Source organism: Dendrobates tinctorius, unplaced genomic scaffold, assembly GCF_039654945.1.
Source record: "Dendrobates tinctorius isolate UK_male_01 unplaced genomic scaffold, ASM3965494v1 ptg000011l, whole genome shotgun sequence".
Taxonomy (NCBI): domain Eukaryota; kingdom Metazoa; phylum Chordata; class Amphibia; order Anura; family Dendrobatidae; genus Dendrobates; species Dendrobates tinctorius.
The window spans coordinates 83685503-83702565 of NW_027361679.1; the positions used below are offsets into that span (position 1 = coordinate 83685503).

A 17063-nucleotide genomic window follows, 5' to 3' on the forward strand; every position below is an offset into this window, starting at 1 on the left:
CATCCTCAGTGACCGAAGACCCCATTCCTCTCCTCAGATCCTGTCCTGGCGATGTGTGAAAGTGAGGCGACAGGGGCCTGATGTATGGTGGAAGGAGCAGGGTGACAGCAGCACAGAGTATTTCAGGAGAGCAGTGTGCTGGTCATAGAATCATAGAATCGTAGAGTTGGAAGGCACCTCCTGGGCCATCTGGTCCAACCCCCTGCTCAAAGCAGGATTCGCTAAATCATCCCAGTCAGATGTCTATGGGGGGCGCCCTGTTCGGTGCCAGGGATTGTACATAGAGCGCTGTGTTTTATACACATGGATGGACCGTCTGCTTGTCTGCTCCACAGAAATCCAGGAAACATTTCTGCTGATTGGTGACCTGTTCTGATCCAGACTTTACATGAAAAGACCGTCAGTAACTTTGCAGGCCCCATCAAAATGGCGGCTCACTGTGTTCCTAGATGTCATCCTCTCTTTTCCCTTAGCAAACACCCAGAAGGGGAGGAGAGGAGTGACACCACACCCATGTCAGCAGACTCCGCCCATATTTACTCCAGTGCAGTAATGTGAGCTAGTTGCACTAGGTTTTTGTGCCAAACTTCAGTAGCTGCTCCCCCTAGTGTTAACAAGTGGAAATGCCAAACTTTTTAAAATTATTTTTCATGTTTTACAAAATTAAAAACAAATGATAATATTTTTTAAGAAAATGTAAACATTAATTCTTTACATTTTTCAAATGCTGAAAAAATTTTTTTGGGATGTCACCTTCCCTTTAAAGGCTATGTTTTTGTTAACAGCTGAAGAGTGGTTGGGAGGCTGCTTTCTATTTTTTTTCAGTCATGATGGGATGCAGAGTGCACATTAATGAGAAAAAAAAATCAACTTTTTTGAAATTACCAAATGACTGCAATGAAACAAAAAGTAAAAAAATTAAAGGGGTCTCAATACTTTCTGTACCCGCTGTATGTATGATTACTTTTGCACCTTAACACATGATATTGATTATGAACTATTTCAATACGTCTTTATGTCATGTACAGTACATCAATGTGATATATCCTAAATCCTTGTAATTGCTAAATGTCTTGGTAATTTGATTGCCTTAAATATCATGCACTTGCACTTTTCTACTGCTTGAGAAAGGTCCACATCTCTTGACCGAAACGCCGCCATATGGGCAAATAAATAGCATGTGATTTTCACTTATTTGGTGTGCTGCCTCTATTTTTTGGAAATATAATATCAAGTATATTTTATTTATTTATTTTTAAAGGGAACAGCACCACTCATCCTTTGGCTGTAACTTGACATTGTATCTCAAATCAAGGGATTTTTTTTCAGTTTATTTTAGGAGGTCTTAGGTTGAGTTATTTATGAGAAGATTTGCCAAACTCTGTAATCTGTAGCACTTCACAGTTGCGTACCTTGTTCTTGTAATGACAGCGTTTTCTTCTCAAACCCAACGGCTTCAAAAAATTCAGATGCTCCTTCCAGGCAAATGACCTTTTCCTAAATAAATATATACATAGAAAGTGTCACAAAGACCAAAATAAAAGATCACTATGATGTTAAGGGGTTGGCTCACTACTGGCATAGAGGCACAGACTATTGCACCAATGCACAGGGGAACGGGAGAACAACTGCATGTGCTAGAAAGTAGCGGCGGCAACACTAGGGAAATCCTACCTGAAAAACTTTATTTGATAACTTGATCTTTTGATATTTCTCATCATTCGGATTACCAATAATGTTTTTAAGGTACCTGAAAATAGAAGAAGATAGACCTAGGAACAATGTTTCTCCCTATCTGCACATGATATCTAAAAACAGAAATAGCCGTGAGGCCTTACCTTGCCATAGTCTCAACTCCTAATTTCACTTTCTCGCGATCTTTGTTGAATGTGTGAATCTTCATTATGGATGCAGAAATGGGATCAGCCACGGAAAGCTAGTATGGATGAATCAAATCAATAAATCGGGCCTACAACCAAATTTCAATCATAAGCTGTATACATATCTAGATATATAACCAAACATATGTAGATGCATGTACCGTATTTTTCGCTTTATAAAACGCACCTGTTTATAAGACGCACCCCCAAATTTGGTAAAGAAAAAGAGAATTTTTTTTAATGTTAAATAGAGGTGTGTCTTATAATGCCAGTGTCCGTCATTCAAATCATATATATGTCCCTCATCCTGGTATCTATATAACCCCCTGGTACATGGCCCCCTTGTGCTGGAACACAGCCCCCCCATCAAATCCTGGATATGTTCCCCCGGTCACTATATGCCCCCCTGCTGATGCGGACACGCACATGGCCCCCCATCCCTATATTCTCCCCTGCTGGCATGCACACGGCCCCTCCATCCCTATATTCCACCCTGCTGGCATGCACACGGCTCCCCCGTCCCTATATTCCCCCCTGCTGGCATGGACACAGCTCCCTTGTCCCTATACTCCCCCCTGCTGGCATGCACATGGCCCCCCTGTCCCTATATTCCCCCCTTGCTGGCATGGACACGGCCCTCCCCGCCCCTATATGCCCCCCTGCTGGCAAGGACACGGCTCCCCCGTCCCTATATTCCTACCCTGCTGACAAGGACACGGCTCCCCCGTCCCTATATTCCCCCCTGCTGGCATGGACACAGCTCCCCCGTCCCTATATTCCCCCCTGCTGGCATGGACACGGCCCCCCCCGTCCCTATATTCCCCCCTGCTGGCATGGACACGGCCCCCCCGTCCCTATATTCCCCCCTGCTGGCATGGACACGGCTCCCCCGTGCCTATATTCCCCCCTGTTGGCATGGACACGGCCCCCCCGTCCCTATATTCCCCCCTGCTGGCAAGCACATGATAAAATAAGGTTGTGTTCACACACAGCGCTTTTTTCACGGTTTTTCCCGCGGATTTGCCAAAAAATCAGCGGAAAAACCGCGAAAAAGCTTCCCATTCATTCCTATGCATTTAGCACTTTTTGTGCACATTGATGCGTTTTTTACCGCGAAAAAAAACGCATCGCGGTAAAAAACGCAGCATGCTCATTAATTTCGCGTTTTTTTCCGCATTTCTGGCTTGTTCAATGCGTTTTGAAAACGCGCAAGAAAAAAACGCATCAAAACCGCGCAAAAGACGCGACGAAAACGCGAAGACAAAAAAGGCGCGGTTTCTGGGAAGGGAGTCAGGTTTTTGAGCAGAAATTTTCTGCTACGTGTGCACTTAGCCTAACAGTTTACTCACCTTCTGATGATGGCTCCGTGCTCCCAGCTCCCCCACGGCTCTTCATGTGTCTGTGCTGACATCCAGGAGCTGCTCATACAGGCATTTCATTGTAGCTTCAGGACCTTCCATCACATGACCGCAGTGCTGCACACTAAGAGTCACGTGACCGCAGGTCCTATTGGCACAGACACAGGAAGAGCCAGGGGGGAGCTGGGAGCACGGAGCCATCATCAGAAGGTGACTATAGTGACGGGGCAGTGGGGGGAGAGTGCAGGCACATGCAATATGCGCTGCTCCCCTGTCCACCAACTCGGCGCGGTTTCAGCACCGAGGTGAGGGACAGCGGGTGCAGTGAATATTACATGAGCCTAATGAGCGGGAGCACATGACTTCCCGCTGTCTCTACGGCCCGCAGCCAGCCCACCCCAGTCCTCTGACACCACTCCAGAGCTGCCCCCCCACTCCTCTACAGCACACATTCGGATTATAAGACAGCCCCCACTTTCCCCCAAAATTTGGGGGAACAAAAGTGTGTCTTATAATCTGAAAAATACAGTATATATACACACACACACACACAACATTAGATTTAACTCACCATTTCTATACTTTTTTTTATGTGCGATTCGATTTCTTCCCTTCGCAATATTTCTCCAGTTAAAGGGCAACGAAACATTATATTATATATAGAACTTTTTCCAGTTTCAGATTTCTGTTAATAGATTTTGCAACATAATTAACATACCACACAAAATAAGTAGCTTAGCATTTAAAGTGATCTGATTATTAACTTTCTATTTTATGTTTGATTAGTTTATCCAAAACAGGATAAAACAATAATATAAAGCTGAACTTTTAACTATAATGGTAGTTTGAGAAAAATATAGCACTTTTTATAATCCTTTATTAAACAGATTTCAGTGTTCAAAACACCCGTTTCTTATCCAGTATAGTTTTAATTCTCATATCAAAAAGCACTTGGAGATATTTATGAAGAAGACGACAACTGTACTTCACACTGAGCCCGTATTAGGGGAATAGGCAGTACTGGCCTTGGTGGCCTGGGCACAGATGCTTTGTGCCAGAAGTGATGAAAAGGCAGGTGCACAGCTGTGACTTAGTTTACTTATTGGAAAGTGTTATTTAGGTGCCTAACAGCACTGCTATAAGAACTATATTATTGTTTTATGTAACATGGCTAACAATAATGATAAAAAATGTATAAAAATATATGGGCGGCACGGTGGCTCAGTGGTTAGCACTGCTGCGCTTGAGTATAGGGTTCAAATCTCCAACAAGGACAAGATCTGCAAAAATTCTGTATGTTCGCCCAGTGCTTGCGTGGGTTTCCTTGGGATACTCCAGTTTACTCCCACACTCCAAAAACATACTGAATTACAGTGGGGGGAAATAAGTATTTGAGCTCTTGCTGATTTTGTTTGCCCACTGACAAAGACATGAACAGTCTATAATTTTAAGGGTAGGTTAATTTTAACATTGAGAAATAGAATATCAAAAATAAAATCCAGAAAATCAGATTGTATAAATTATATAAATTTATTTGCATTTTGCAGTGAGAAATAAATATTTGATCCCCTACCAACCATTAAGGCTGTGTTCACACATAGCGTTTTTTTAGTGGTATTTTTAGCTGTTTTTCCAATAAAACCCGCTAAAAATAAGCTTCCCATTCATTTCTATGCATTTTGCACTTTTTGTGCATATTGATGCGCTTTTTACCGCAAAAAAAACGCATTGCGGTAAAAACCGCAGCATGCTCATTAATTTAGCGGATTTTTTCGCGTTTCTGGCTAGTTCTATGTGTTTTGAAAACGCGCGGAAAAAAACGCGCATTTCTGCGCAAAAAAACGCGCAGAAAACATGCAGAAAAAAACACGAGGTTTCTGGGAAGGGAGTCAGGTTTTTCAGCAGAAATTTTCTGCTACGTGTGCACTTAGCCTAAGAGTTCTGGCTCCTACAGACCAGTAGACGCTCCTAATCAACTTGTTACCTGCATTAAAAGACAGCTGTCTCACATAGTCACCTTTATAAAAGACTCCTGTCCACAGACTCAATTAATCAGTCAGACTCTAACCGCTACAACAGGGGTGCGCAATTAATTTTGCTGAGGGGCCACATGAGAAACCGTGACTGTTGTGGAGGGCTGAACCAATAAGATGAAACTAATTCTACTCAATATTAATATATTATAATTATTATCGCATGATCCCCACACAGCCCCTTATATAATTTAAGAGCCCCATGCAGCCTCCCCCACATGCGTCATGAGCCTCACACAGCCTCCCCCACAAGCGGCATGAGCCTCACACAGCCTCCCCCATATGCCGCATGAGCCTCACACAGCCTCCCACATATGCCGCATGAGCCTCACACAGCCTCCCCCATATGCAACATGAGCCTCACACAGCCTCCCCCACATGCGGCATGAGCCCCACAGAGCCTCCCCCACATGCCGCATGAGCCTCACACAGTCTCCCCCACATGAGACATGAGCCTCACACAGCCTCCCCCACATGCGGCATGAGCCCCACAGAGCCTCCCCCATATGCGGAATGAGCCCCACATCTTCATCCCCCATATGCCGCATGTGCCTCACACAGCCTCCCCCACATGAGGCATGAGCCCCACACAGCCTCCCCCATATGCGGAATGAGCCCCACACCTTCATTCCCCATATTCCACATGAGCCTCACACAGCCTCCCCCACATGCGGCATGAGCCCCACAGAGCCTCCCCCATATGAGGAATGAGCCCCACACCTTCATCCCCCATATGCCGCATGAGCCTCACTTCACATGCGGAATGAGCCTCATGCAGCCTCCCCCACATGCGGTATGAGCCCCACACAGCCTCCCCATATGCGGAATGAGCCCCGCACCTTCATCCCTCATATGCCGCATGAGTCTCACACAGCCTCCCTCACATGCGACATGAGCCTCACAGCCTCCCCCACATGCGGCATGAGCCCCACAGAGCCTCCCCCATATGCGGCATGAGCCCCACAGAGCCTCCCCCACATGCGGCATGAGCCCCACAGAGCCTCCCCCATATGCGGCATGAGCCCCACAGAGCCTCCCCCATATGCGGAATGAGCCCCACACCTTCATCCCCCATATGCCGCATGAGCCTCACACAGCCTCCCCCACATGTGGCATGAGCCCCACAGAGCCTCCCCCATATGCGGAATGAGCCCCACACCTTCATCCCCCATATGCCGCATGAGACTCACACAGCCTCCCTTCACATGCGGCATGAGCCTCATACAGCCTCCCCCACATGCGGCATGAGCACCACAAAGCCTCCCCATATGCGGAATGAGCCCCACACCTTCATCCCCCATATGCCGCATGAGCCTCACACAGCCACCCTCACATACGGCATGAGCCTCACAGCCTCCCCCACATGTGGCATGAGCCCCACACAGCCTCCCCCATATGCGGAATGAGCCCCACACCTTCATCCCCCATATGCCGCATGAACCTCACACAGCCTCCTTTCACATGCGGCATGAGCCTCATACAGCCTCCCCCACATGCGGCATGAGCCCCACACATCCTCCCCCATATGCGGAATGAGCCCCACACCTTCACAAGTGACCCCATTTTGGAAACTAGACCCCCCAAGGAACTTATCTAGATGCATAGTTAGCACTTTGAACTCTCAGGTGCTTCACAAATTGATCCTTAAAAAAAAAAAAAAAAAAAAAAAGTACTTTTTTCACAAAAATTTTCTTTTAGCCTCAATTTCTTCATTTTCACATGGGAAACAGGATAAAATGGATCCTAAAATTTGTTGGGCAATTTCTCCTGAGTACGCCGATACCTCATATGTGGTCATAAACCACTGTTTGGGCGCAAAGCAGGACACAGAAGGGAAGGAGCGCCATTTGACTATTGAATGGAATATTAGCTCCAATCGTTAGCGGACACCATGTCATGTTTGGAGAGCCCCTGTGTGCCTAAACAATGGAGTACCCCCACAAGTGACCCCCCCCCCCCAAGGAGCTTATCTAGATGTGTGATGAGCACTTTGAACCCCCAAGTGCTTCACAGAAGTATATAACGTAGAGCCGTAAAAATAAAAAATCATATATTTTTTTTCATAAAAATGATCTTTTTGCCCCCAATTTTTTATTTTACCAAGAGTAGCAAAGGAATTGGACCACAAAAGTTGTTGTGCAATTTGTCCTGAGTAGGCTGATACCCCATATATGGGGGTAAACCTCTGTTTGGGTGCACGGTAGAGCTCGTAAGGGAAAGAGAGCAGTTTGACTTTTTCAACGCAGAATTGGCTGGAATTAAGATCGGACACCATGTTGCGTTTGCAGAGCCCTTGATGTGCCTAAACAGTGGAAACCCCCCACAAGTGACACCATTTTGGAAACTAGACTCCCTAAGGAGCTTATCTAGTAGATGTGTGGTGAGCTCTTTGAACCCCCAAGTGCTTCACAGAAGTTTATAACGCAGAGCCGTGAAAATAAAAAATAATTTTTTTTCCCACAAATATAATTTTTTAGCCCCCAATCTTTTATTTTTCCAAGGGTATCAGGAGAAATTAGACCCCCAAAGTTGTTGTGCAATTCCTGAATACACTGATACCCCATATGTGGCGGTAAACCACTGTTTGGAGACATGTTGGGGCTCGGAAGGGAGGGAGCACTGTTTGACTTTTTGGACGCAAAATTGTCTGGAATCAATGGTGGCGCCATGTCACGTTTGGAGACCCCCTGGTGTGCCTAAATAGTGGAAACCCTCTCAATTCTAACTCAACCCTAACCCCAACACACCCCTAACCCTAATCCCAACCCTAACCTTAATCCCAACCGTAACCCTAACCACAAGCCTAACCCTAATACCAACCCCAACACACTCCTAACCCTAATCTTAACCCTAATTCCAACCCTAAACCTAATTCCAACCCTAATTCCAGCCCTAACCCTAATTCCAGCCCTAACCCTAATCCCAACCCTAATTCTAACCCAAACCCTAATTGCAACCCTAACCCTAATTGCAACCCTAACCCTAATTGCAACCCTAACCCTAATTGCAACCCTAACCCTAATTGCAACCCTAAAGGAAAAATAAAAATATTTTCTTTATTTTATTATGTGTCACTAGCAATGGGGGTGATAAAGGGGGGCTTTATTTACTTTTTTGTATTTTGATCACTGTGATAGTTTATCAAAGTAATCAAAGTGTACCTGTAAAATGAATGAATGAATCCGCCGGCTGGCAGACTCGCGGGCGCACTGCGCATACGCCTGCCATTTTGTAAGATGGCGGTGCCCATGGAGAGAAGACGACAGGACACCGGGACTCATAAGGTATCGGGGGGGCTATAGGGGGTGATCGGAAGGCAGGGGGAAGCAGAGGGGGAGCAGATTATTGCGGCGGCTGCCGATCGCCGCCGTCAGAAGGTGGCAGCGGCACATAGCCGCCATCAGTCGTGGGAAGGGGGGGGGGGGGGTCGGATCACGATCTCCAGCCATGTCCGATGCTATTGCAGCATCGGCCATGGCTGAATAGTAATATTTCATCAGATTTCTTTGATGAAATATTACTATCGCTCTGATTGGCTATTTCACTTTTAACAGCCAATCAGAGCGATCGTAGCCACGTGGAGGCGAAGCCACGCCCCCTGTGGTGAAGTACAAAGCCCCCTGTATCTGCGGGTCGGGTGACCTTTCATTGACCCAGGTCACCTGACCCGCAGGGGGGCTTTAAACTCATGACACAGCATATGCATCATTGGTCGGATTGGCACCGACTTTCATGACGCATACGCTGTGTCATTGGTCGGGAAGGGGTTAATGGCACTCTATGAGTGAGTAAAATAAGTAAATAAACCACAGATATCAATGGGTTCCACTCACCCTCACTGTCAAAACGTTTTGTTAGTATCTATCTGTATCTTATCCTTTTCAGTTTCATTTCATTGCTTATGTTTAAATGTGCAAAAGAGAATAAGAATGATGCCTCTCCATGGCGACATCCATTCAAATATTTGTAGACAGCCATTAAGTCTCCTCCTTGCCTTCTTTTTGGCAAGCTAAAGATCCTTTAACTGTTCCTTGTAGAATATACTTTGCAGTCTGCTCACTATCCTGGTAGATATTCTCTGAACCTGCTGAAGGTTTTCAATGTCTTTTTTTACAATGTGGTGCCAGAACCACCCTGAAAGTTGTGTCCAGATGAGGCCTGACCAAAGAGGAGTAGAGGCGGCTAATTATTTCAAGTGATCTAGACCCTACACTTCTCTTAATATATCCTAGAACTGTGTTTGCGTTTTTTGCTGCTGCATCACACATGTGAAGTCTGTGATTTATTAGTATACCCAAGTTTTTTTCATGTGCTGTTGCTTAGTTCTATTCCTCCCATTCTTAAGATGTTATTTCTGTTTTTCTTACCTAGATGCAGAATCTTGCATTTCTCCATGTTAAATACCAGTCTATTAGTCAATTTTGTTCAAGCTTATCTAGATCCTCCTGAATCCTTTTTCTGTCTTCTCTAGTGCTCCAAGCTTTGCATTGTGTGCAAATTTTATTAGTTTACCTTCAAGTCCCTTATCTAGATTATTTATAAAATTATTGAACAACACTGGGGCCAACACAGAGCCTCGTGGTACCCCAATTGAAGCACTTTTACAATTGGTTGCGCAACCATTTATTACCACTGTACGATCACTGAGCCACTTATTAATCCACCTAACCGTAGCCAAGTCAATTCCATACTTGGTCATTTTTTCAACAGATATAGTATGAGATACTTTATCAAATGCTTCGTTGAAGCATTACTCTGATCCACCCAGTCAGTGATTCCAACATAGAAGGAAATTAGATTAGTCTTTCATGACTTGTTTGCTAGAAACCCATGCTGGCTATGGATAATTACGGATTTGCTATCAAAGTACTTGTTTACATGCTGTTTAATAATTTGTTCAAAAGATCTTTCCTGGTATAGAAGTAATGCTTACTGCCCTGTAATTTCCTGGCTTCATCTTCTTTACTTTTTTTTATATATAGGGACATTTGCCCTTCTCCAACCATCTGAGACGTCTCCTGTTCTCCAGTTTCTTTCAAAGTTTCTTGCTAGTGGTTCTGCAATTTCCTTTGCTCTCTGTTTCAGTTCCTTATGATGGAATTCATCTGGACCAGGAGATTTAAATTAATTTAAATTAGCTAAGTGTTCCCTCACCATCTTACATGTATCTCAGTGTTTGAGGCTGCACATTTCACCCAAAAAATGCAATAAAATGCAATGAAAACGTCAGGTGCATCCCAAAATCATACAAATGAAAACTACTGCACAAAAAAGGAGATTTTTGTGTACTCACCGTAAAATCTCTTTCTCTTAGCCTTTAATTGGGGGACACAGAACCTTGGGTGTTATGCTGCTGTCCACTAGGAGGCGACACTATGCATAATCTGAAAAAAGATTAACTTTGGTTCCTCCTCTGCAGTATACACCCCTGGACGGCGTCAGCCTTCTCCAGTTTTGTGCCAAAGCATAAGGAGGAACGTAACCAAATAACATAACCATGCCTGTAAGAAGGCTACTATGTACGAGCTCAAGAACAATATGAGAACTCAACAGGAAACAACGGCCCATAAGGGCAACAGGGTGGGAGCTGTGTCCCCCAATTAAAGGCTAAGAGAAAGAGATTTTACGGTGAGTACACAAAAATCTCCTTTACTCTGTCGCCTAATTGGGGGACACAGAACCTTGGGACGTCCCAAAGCAGTCCCTGGGTGGGAAGCAGTGGACGAATATTGTGCTGACAGTCCCCTAGACTTGGGGTACTGCCGCCTGCAGAACCAGTCTACCCAGGCTCGCATCCGCTGAGGACTGGGTATGAACACTGTAGTGTTTCGTAAACGTGTGTAGGCTAGTCCAAGTGGCCGCCTTGCACACTTGTTGTGCCGAAGCCTGATGCTGAATGGCCCAGGAGGCCCCTACTGCCCGTGTAGAGTGTGCCGTGATACCGGCCAGAAGAGGGGAACTGTTAAGTCGGTAGGCCTCATGTATGGTGGACTTGATCCACCTGGCAAGGGTAGCCTTGGAAGCCGGCAACCCCTTGCGACTACCTTCCATAAGAATGAAGAGGGAATCGGATTTCCGGAAAGGTGCAGTCCTGGACACGTAAATCCGCAATGCCCTGACTAGGTCAAGCGTATGCAGAGCCTTCTCCACTCTATTTACCGGAACCGGGCAAAGGGAAGGCAGGGAAATCTCTTCGTTAAGGTGAAAGTTGGACACAACCTTCGGAAGGAAGGATGGTACTGTGCGGAGAACCACCTTGTCCTGGTGAAAGGCTAGGAAAGGTCGTCTGCAGGAAAGTGCTGACAATTCCGACACTCTGCGTAACGAGGTGATAGCCACTAGAAAAACCACTTTTTGAGACAGAATGGAGAGTGGAACTTCTCTAAGAGGTTCGAAGGGTGGAGCTTGCAATGCTGTCAGGACCAGATTGAGGTCCCACGTATCCATCGGACGTTTGTAGGGAGGAACCAATCGGGAAACTCCCTGGATGAAAGTCCTTACTTGCGGTTTAATAGCAATGCGCTTTTGAAAAAGGACTGAAAGCGCCGACACCTGACTCTTAAGCGAACTTAAGGATAGCTTGGCATCTAGGCCCGATTGAAGAAAACCTAGTACCTTCGGGAGGTAATAAGGGAGTGGGACTTGTCCATGAGATTCGCACCAAGAAAAGAAGGCTCTCCAGGTACGATAATAGAGCTTGGCAGAGGCAGGCTTCCTTGCCCTGATCATAGTTGCAATGACTGCCGGTGAAAAACCTGCCTGGGTTAGAATCCAGGTTTCAAGGGCCATGCCGTCAAATTGAGGGCCCCTGAATTCTGGTGGAAGAACGGACCTTGAGACAGAAGGTCGTGGCGGTCGGGTAGACGCCAGGGGGCGTCTGCCGTAAGTTGGACGATGTCGGCGTACCAAGTACGTCTGGGCCAGTCTGGCGCGATGAGGATGGTCGGAACTCCCTCTTGCTTGACCTTCCTCACGACCCTGGCTATTAGGGGGAGGGGTGGAAAGATGTACAGGAGTCGGAACTGGGACCAGTCCTGGACCAGGGCATCCGCTCCGAGCGACCGCGGGTCGTGTGTCCTGGCCATGAAATTGGGAACCTTGGCATTGAGATGGGATGCCATTAGGTCCACATCCGGGGTTCCCCATCGTTGACAGATCTGGTAAAAAATCTTGGGATGAAGAGACCACTCCCCCGAGTCCATTCCTTGCCTGCTGAGGAAGTCGGCTTCCCAGTTTTCTACACCCGGAATGTGTACCGCAGAAAGAACCGACCTTGTGTCTTCCGCCCAGCGGAGGATATGAGCCACTTCTCTCATTGCCTGGGTGCTGCGGGTCCCGCCTTGGTGATTCACGTATGCCACAGCCGTGGCATTGTCCGACTGTATCCGTATGTGCGAGGCTGCAAGCAAGTGATGAAAGGCTTTCAGTGCCAAGAGAATGGCCCTGATTTCCAGAACATTGATGGGCAATGTCACTTCCCTCGGTGACCACTTGCCCTGTGTCCTGTGATGTAGGTGTACCGCCCCCCAGCCTGTCAGGCTTGCATCGGTAGTCAGGATCTTCCATTGTCCTGAGAGGAATGGCTTCCCTCGTGTAAGCGAGGTTGGTTTGAGCCACCAGTGCAGGGACCTCCTGGTCAATGACGTCAACCTGAACTCCCTGTCGAGGGAGAAGGGGTTCCTGTCCCAAGATCTGAGTATGGCTAGCTGAAGGACCCTGAGGTGAAACTGGGCAAATGGCACTGCCTCTATTGCTGCTGCCATCCTGCCGAGGATTCTCATGGCAAACCGGAGAGATCGAGGAGGACTGCGAAGGAGTGTGCGAACTCCCAGACGGATGGCCAGTGTCTTGTCCTTGGGAAGGAGCACCAGGCCCCTGGTGGTGTCGAATACCATTCCCAGGAATGTTAGAGTCCGAGTTGGGATGGTCGACGATTTCTGTAGGTTGACTAGCCATCCCAGGCGACTCAGAGTGTCTAGAGTGATTGAGACACTGACCTCGCAGTCTTTGAAAGTGGGAGACTTGACGAGGAGGTCGTCCAGGTACGGGACGACTAGAATGCCTCTTGAGTGCAGGACGTCCATGGTGGCCGCCATGACTTTGGTGAACGTTCTTGGAGCCGTGGTGGTTTCGAACGGAAGGGCGACAAACTGGTAGTGGTTTTGGTTGACCGCGAACCTGAGAAACCTTTGGTGGGCGGGAGCAATTGGTATGTGGAGATACGCATCCTGTATGTCTATGGAGGCGAGGAATTCTCCCTGCTCCATGGATGCAACGATGGACCGGAGGGACTCCATGCGGAAATGACGGACCCGTACGTAATTGTTGAGCTGTTTTAGGTCCAGTATGGGTCGGACGCCGCCTCCTTTCTTGGGGACTACAAACAAATTTGAGTAGAATCCTCGGAATCTCTCGTTCTCGGGAACCGGCACCACAACTCCTGATTGAAGGAGAGAGGAAACCGCTTGGTGGAAGACACGAGCCTTTTCTGGTGGTGTTGGAGGAACAGAAAGGAAGAACCGGTTCGGTGGAACGGAAGTGAACTCTATCTTGTATCCGGAAGACACTATTTCCCTGACCCACCTGTCTTCTGTAATAGGCAGCCAGACTTGCTGAAAGAGTAAAAGTCGGCCGCCTACTGGTGGGGTGTCTTCCGGAGGTCTCGAGTCATGATGAAGTGAAGTTCTGAGGTTTTCCTCCCTTGGGTTTCGCTTGGCCTGCTTTCGACTGCCAAGCCCTGTCCGGTCGCTGCTGCGTCCGTGGGTTGTCTCTGCGTGGAGAACGGTTGCGGTTTTGCACTGGGCGCGAAACGGACCAGCCCGAGGAATTCCGAAAGGATCGGAATCGCGTCTGGTTTCTTCGTTTGAACGTGCGTTTCGGTTTTAGTTGAGGGAGAGAGGTACTCTTACCCCCGGTGGCATTGGCTATCATGGTGTCCAACTTTTCGCCGAACAGTCTACCAGTAGAATACGGAAGTCGCGTGAGGGACTTCTTTGAGGCCGCATCCGCTTTCCATTCTCGCAGCCAGAGGATGCGTCGGATCGTGATGGCGTTTGATGCTATTCCCGCTACACCTCTGGCGGAATCCAGGGCTGCATGAATCATGTAGTCTGCTACCACTGCCATCTGGACCGCTTGGTCCGAGAGTTCAGGATTTGAAGCCTGAAGACCCTCCTGTAGTCTTTTGGCCCAAGCTAGGATGGCCTTGGCTGCCCAAACTGAAGCAAACGCAGGGCCCAGAGAGGCGCCTGCCGCTTCGAAAATAGAACGAGCCATGCGTTCTACTTGCCGGTCTGCTGCGTCCCTGAGGGTTGAGCTATCCGGCAGAGAGAGTAAAGTCTGCGCTGCTAGCCTAGAAACCGGAGGGTCCACTTCAGGTGGATCTGCCCATTGTTTGGTGTCTTCCTGTGGGAAGGGGTACTTCGCTTCCAGATATTTGCGATTAGCGAATTTTTTGTCAGGCTGCGCAAACTGTTTGGTAAGTATTTTCTCAAACTCATCGTGATTAGGGAAGACCTTAGGTGGTTTTTGAACACTTTCGAAGCAAATCCTATGTTTTGGGACTTCCAGGGGCGACTCTGGAATTTTTAGCACCCGATGAATAGAAGAAATTATGTCCTCAACTAGCGCTGTATTGCTAGGGGGAGAAGGTACCACGGACCTGACCGTTTCATTATCTGAGTCGGAGTCACAGATGCCCTCCGAATCCTGTGCCTCACTAAGGTGATCCCTGGAGGGCGACCTGGGGCGGGGGTCTTCTGTGGTGGGGGATCCCTGTGGTAAATTGCACTGTCTGTCTGTGGCAGGGGACTGCCCAGGAGACCTGGAATGACGCTGTCTCTCCCTAGAGGGGAACGACCTTGTGCTATAGTGCGACTCAGGTGATCGAGACCTGTGAGTCCGCTTACGTCTGTGAGAGTCGGAAGCAGCATGTTCCTGAGACAAGCAGTCCGTTTGCTGTGTACCGTCCATAGCCGGGGTCCGACTCTGCAGAGCTTGCAGCAATGTAGCAGTTAGGTTGTCTATGGACTGTGACATAGACTGAGACATCTGAGTTGCCCATTCCGGCGTGGCCTGTGACACTGAAGCGTCAGTAGGGACTCCCTGGGGTTCTGACCCAGAGTTCTGGATGCAGACCCGGCAGTGCGGATACGTGCTGCCACTAGGGAGCGTGGCTTTGCAGGCTGTGCAGAATGCATAGAAACATTCCTGCCTGGTTCTCTTCCTTGAGCCCGGCATAGTGCACAGAGGCTGGCTATAAGGGATCGTACAGGGGTGGCTACGCAATGGAACCCACAGAAAGCCTTATAGGAAGTATAGATTCACAGCTGAGTAATGAGAACCCAGCTGTGAGCTTACCCCACCGGTGTGCCCCTAGGTCCAGCGCCGACAGATCCAAGTTCTGTGCCCCCCGGAGACCGCTGTGATGCTTCTCTCCTGGATCTCATCCAGGAAAAATGGCCACCGGGGCTCTGAGGAGAGGGAGGAGGGGGCGGAGAGCTGAAAAGGGCGCGCTGGGCTGTGTAAAAACGCGCCCTTTCTGCCTCAATCCGCCCCTTCTATGACACTCCAGTGTGTCATTTTGGTCATCCGGGGGGCGGGCCGGGGGGCGGGGAAAAGGCGGCTGCTTCAGCTAGGCCGAAGCCGCGGTCTAAATTTGAAGCCTGATGCCCAGGAGGGCTCCAGAGCGGCGCGGTAGTCCGGGGGGGGGGCGGATTTGTACCAGACCCCCCCAGAACGGTCGACTGGATAGCGGTGGGGGTAGCAGGGGTAGCGGTTTTTGTATGGGGGGCCCCTGAAGGGCTATGGAGCCGCTGCTGCTGCAGAGACAGGGACGCAGCAAAAGTCCTGTTTCTGCTGTGCCATCCAGTCCGCACCCTCCCCCGGCCCCCACAGGATCCCTCAGCCGGCCTGGGGTCCCTGGAAGCTGCGGAATGCTGCCTGATCTCCGACCCTACCTGAGGCGTCTCAACCTAATACCCCCTGCGGGGGATTAGGGAGGGTGCGTCTGTCACCGTCAGGGGGTCTTCATCCTCGCCTCGACCTCAACCCAGACCCCTTAAGGGTGTTGGGGAAGGAGGGGGGTCTCGACCTCGAACCAGGACCCGAGGGACTGGGGAGGGAGCGACATGGGGAAAAAAACCACCTCAACCTCAACCGGGTACCCCTAATAGGGGACCGAGGAGGGAGCCATGCCGGGAGTCTCGCTGGAGACCCACTTTTCTTCATCTGTATTTCCGTGAAAAAAGAAAAAAAGGTGTGCCTCCTTGCGACACTAAGCAAAAACTGGAGAAGGCTGACGCCGTCCAGGGGTGTATACTGCAGAGGAGGAGCCAAAGTTAATCTTTTTTCAGATTATGCATAGTGTCGCCTCCTAGTGGACAGCAGCATAACACCCAAGGTTCTGTGTCCCCCAATTAGGCGACAGAGTAAAGAAGATACTGTGAAAGTAAATGGCATAAAGTTACAAATGCCTGTACAACATGTTGCCAGAGTGGTGTTGTCATTGGATGTAGCAAAGGCATTTATAGTGCCATTCCACACTGTCTATTTGGGTTCGACAAAGCTACAGTTAGAAGTTTGGTTTGCGACCGAACTTGACCCCAAACCTGAACCCGATAGAATCAATGGAGACCGAAGTTCGGCGAGTAAAAATGGTTGTAAAATGGTCATAGTAAGGGCTGAGGGGCTGCAAAAGGAAGCTAAATAGGGGTAAGAGCAAGACAATTGCCCTGCAAACAAATATGGATAGGAAAATGACTTAAAATTAAATAACATAATAAACAAAATGA

The 17063-nt window shown here is 48.3% G+C and overlaps 1 protein-coding gene across 5 annotated transcripts in view; it reads right to left on the reverse strand.

Annotated features, from left to right (window-relative positions):
* The window catches only part of UBXN6 (UBX domain protein 6), a 137332-nt gene that overhangs the window by 40880 nt on the left and 79389 nt on the right, over nucleotides 1-17063 (reverse strand). For all 5 annotated transcript variants that reach the window (XM_073544032.1, XM_073544023.1, XM_073544042.1 and 2 more), the window contains 4 exons: nucleotides 3810-3923; nucleotides 1839-1936; nucleotides 1675-1750; nucleotides 1413-1497 (listed from right to left, as the gene is read on the reverse strand). In XM_073544032.1, coding sequence (XP_073400133.1) covers nucleotides 1413-1497; nucleotides 1675-1750; nucleotides 1839-1936; nucleotides 3810-3923 — 373 coding nt within the window. The remainder of the gene's footprint in view (nucleotides 1-1412; nucleotides 1498-1674; nucleotides 1751-1838; nucleotides 1937-3809; nucleotides 3924-17063) is intronic.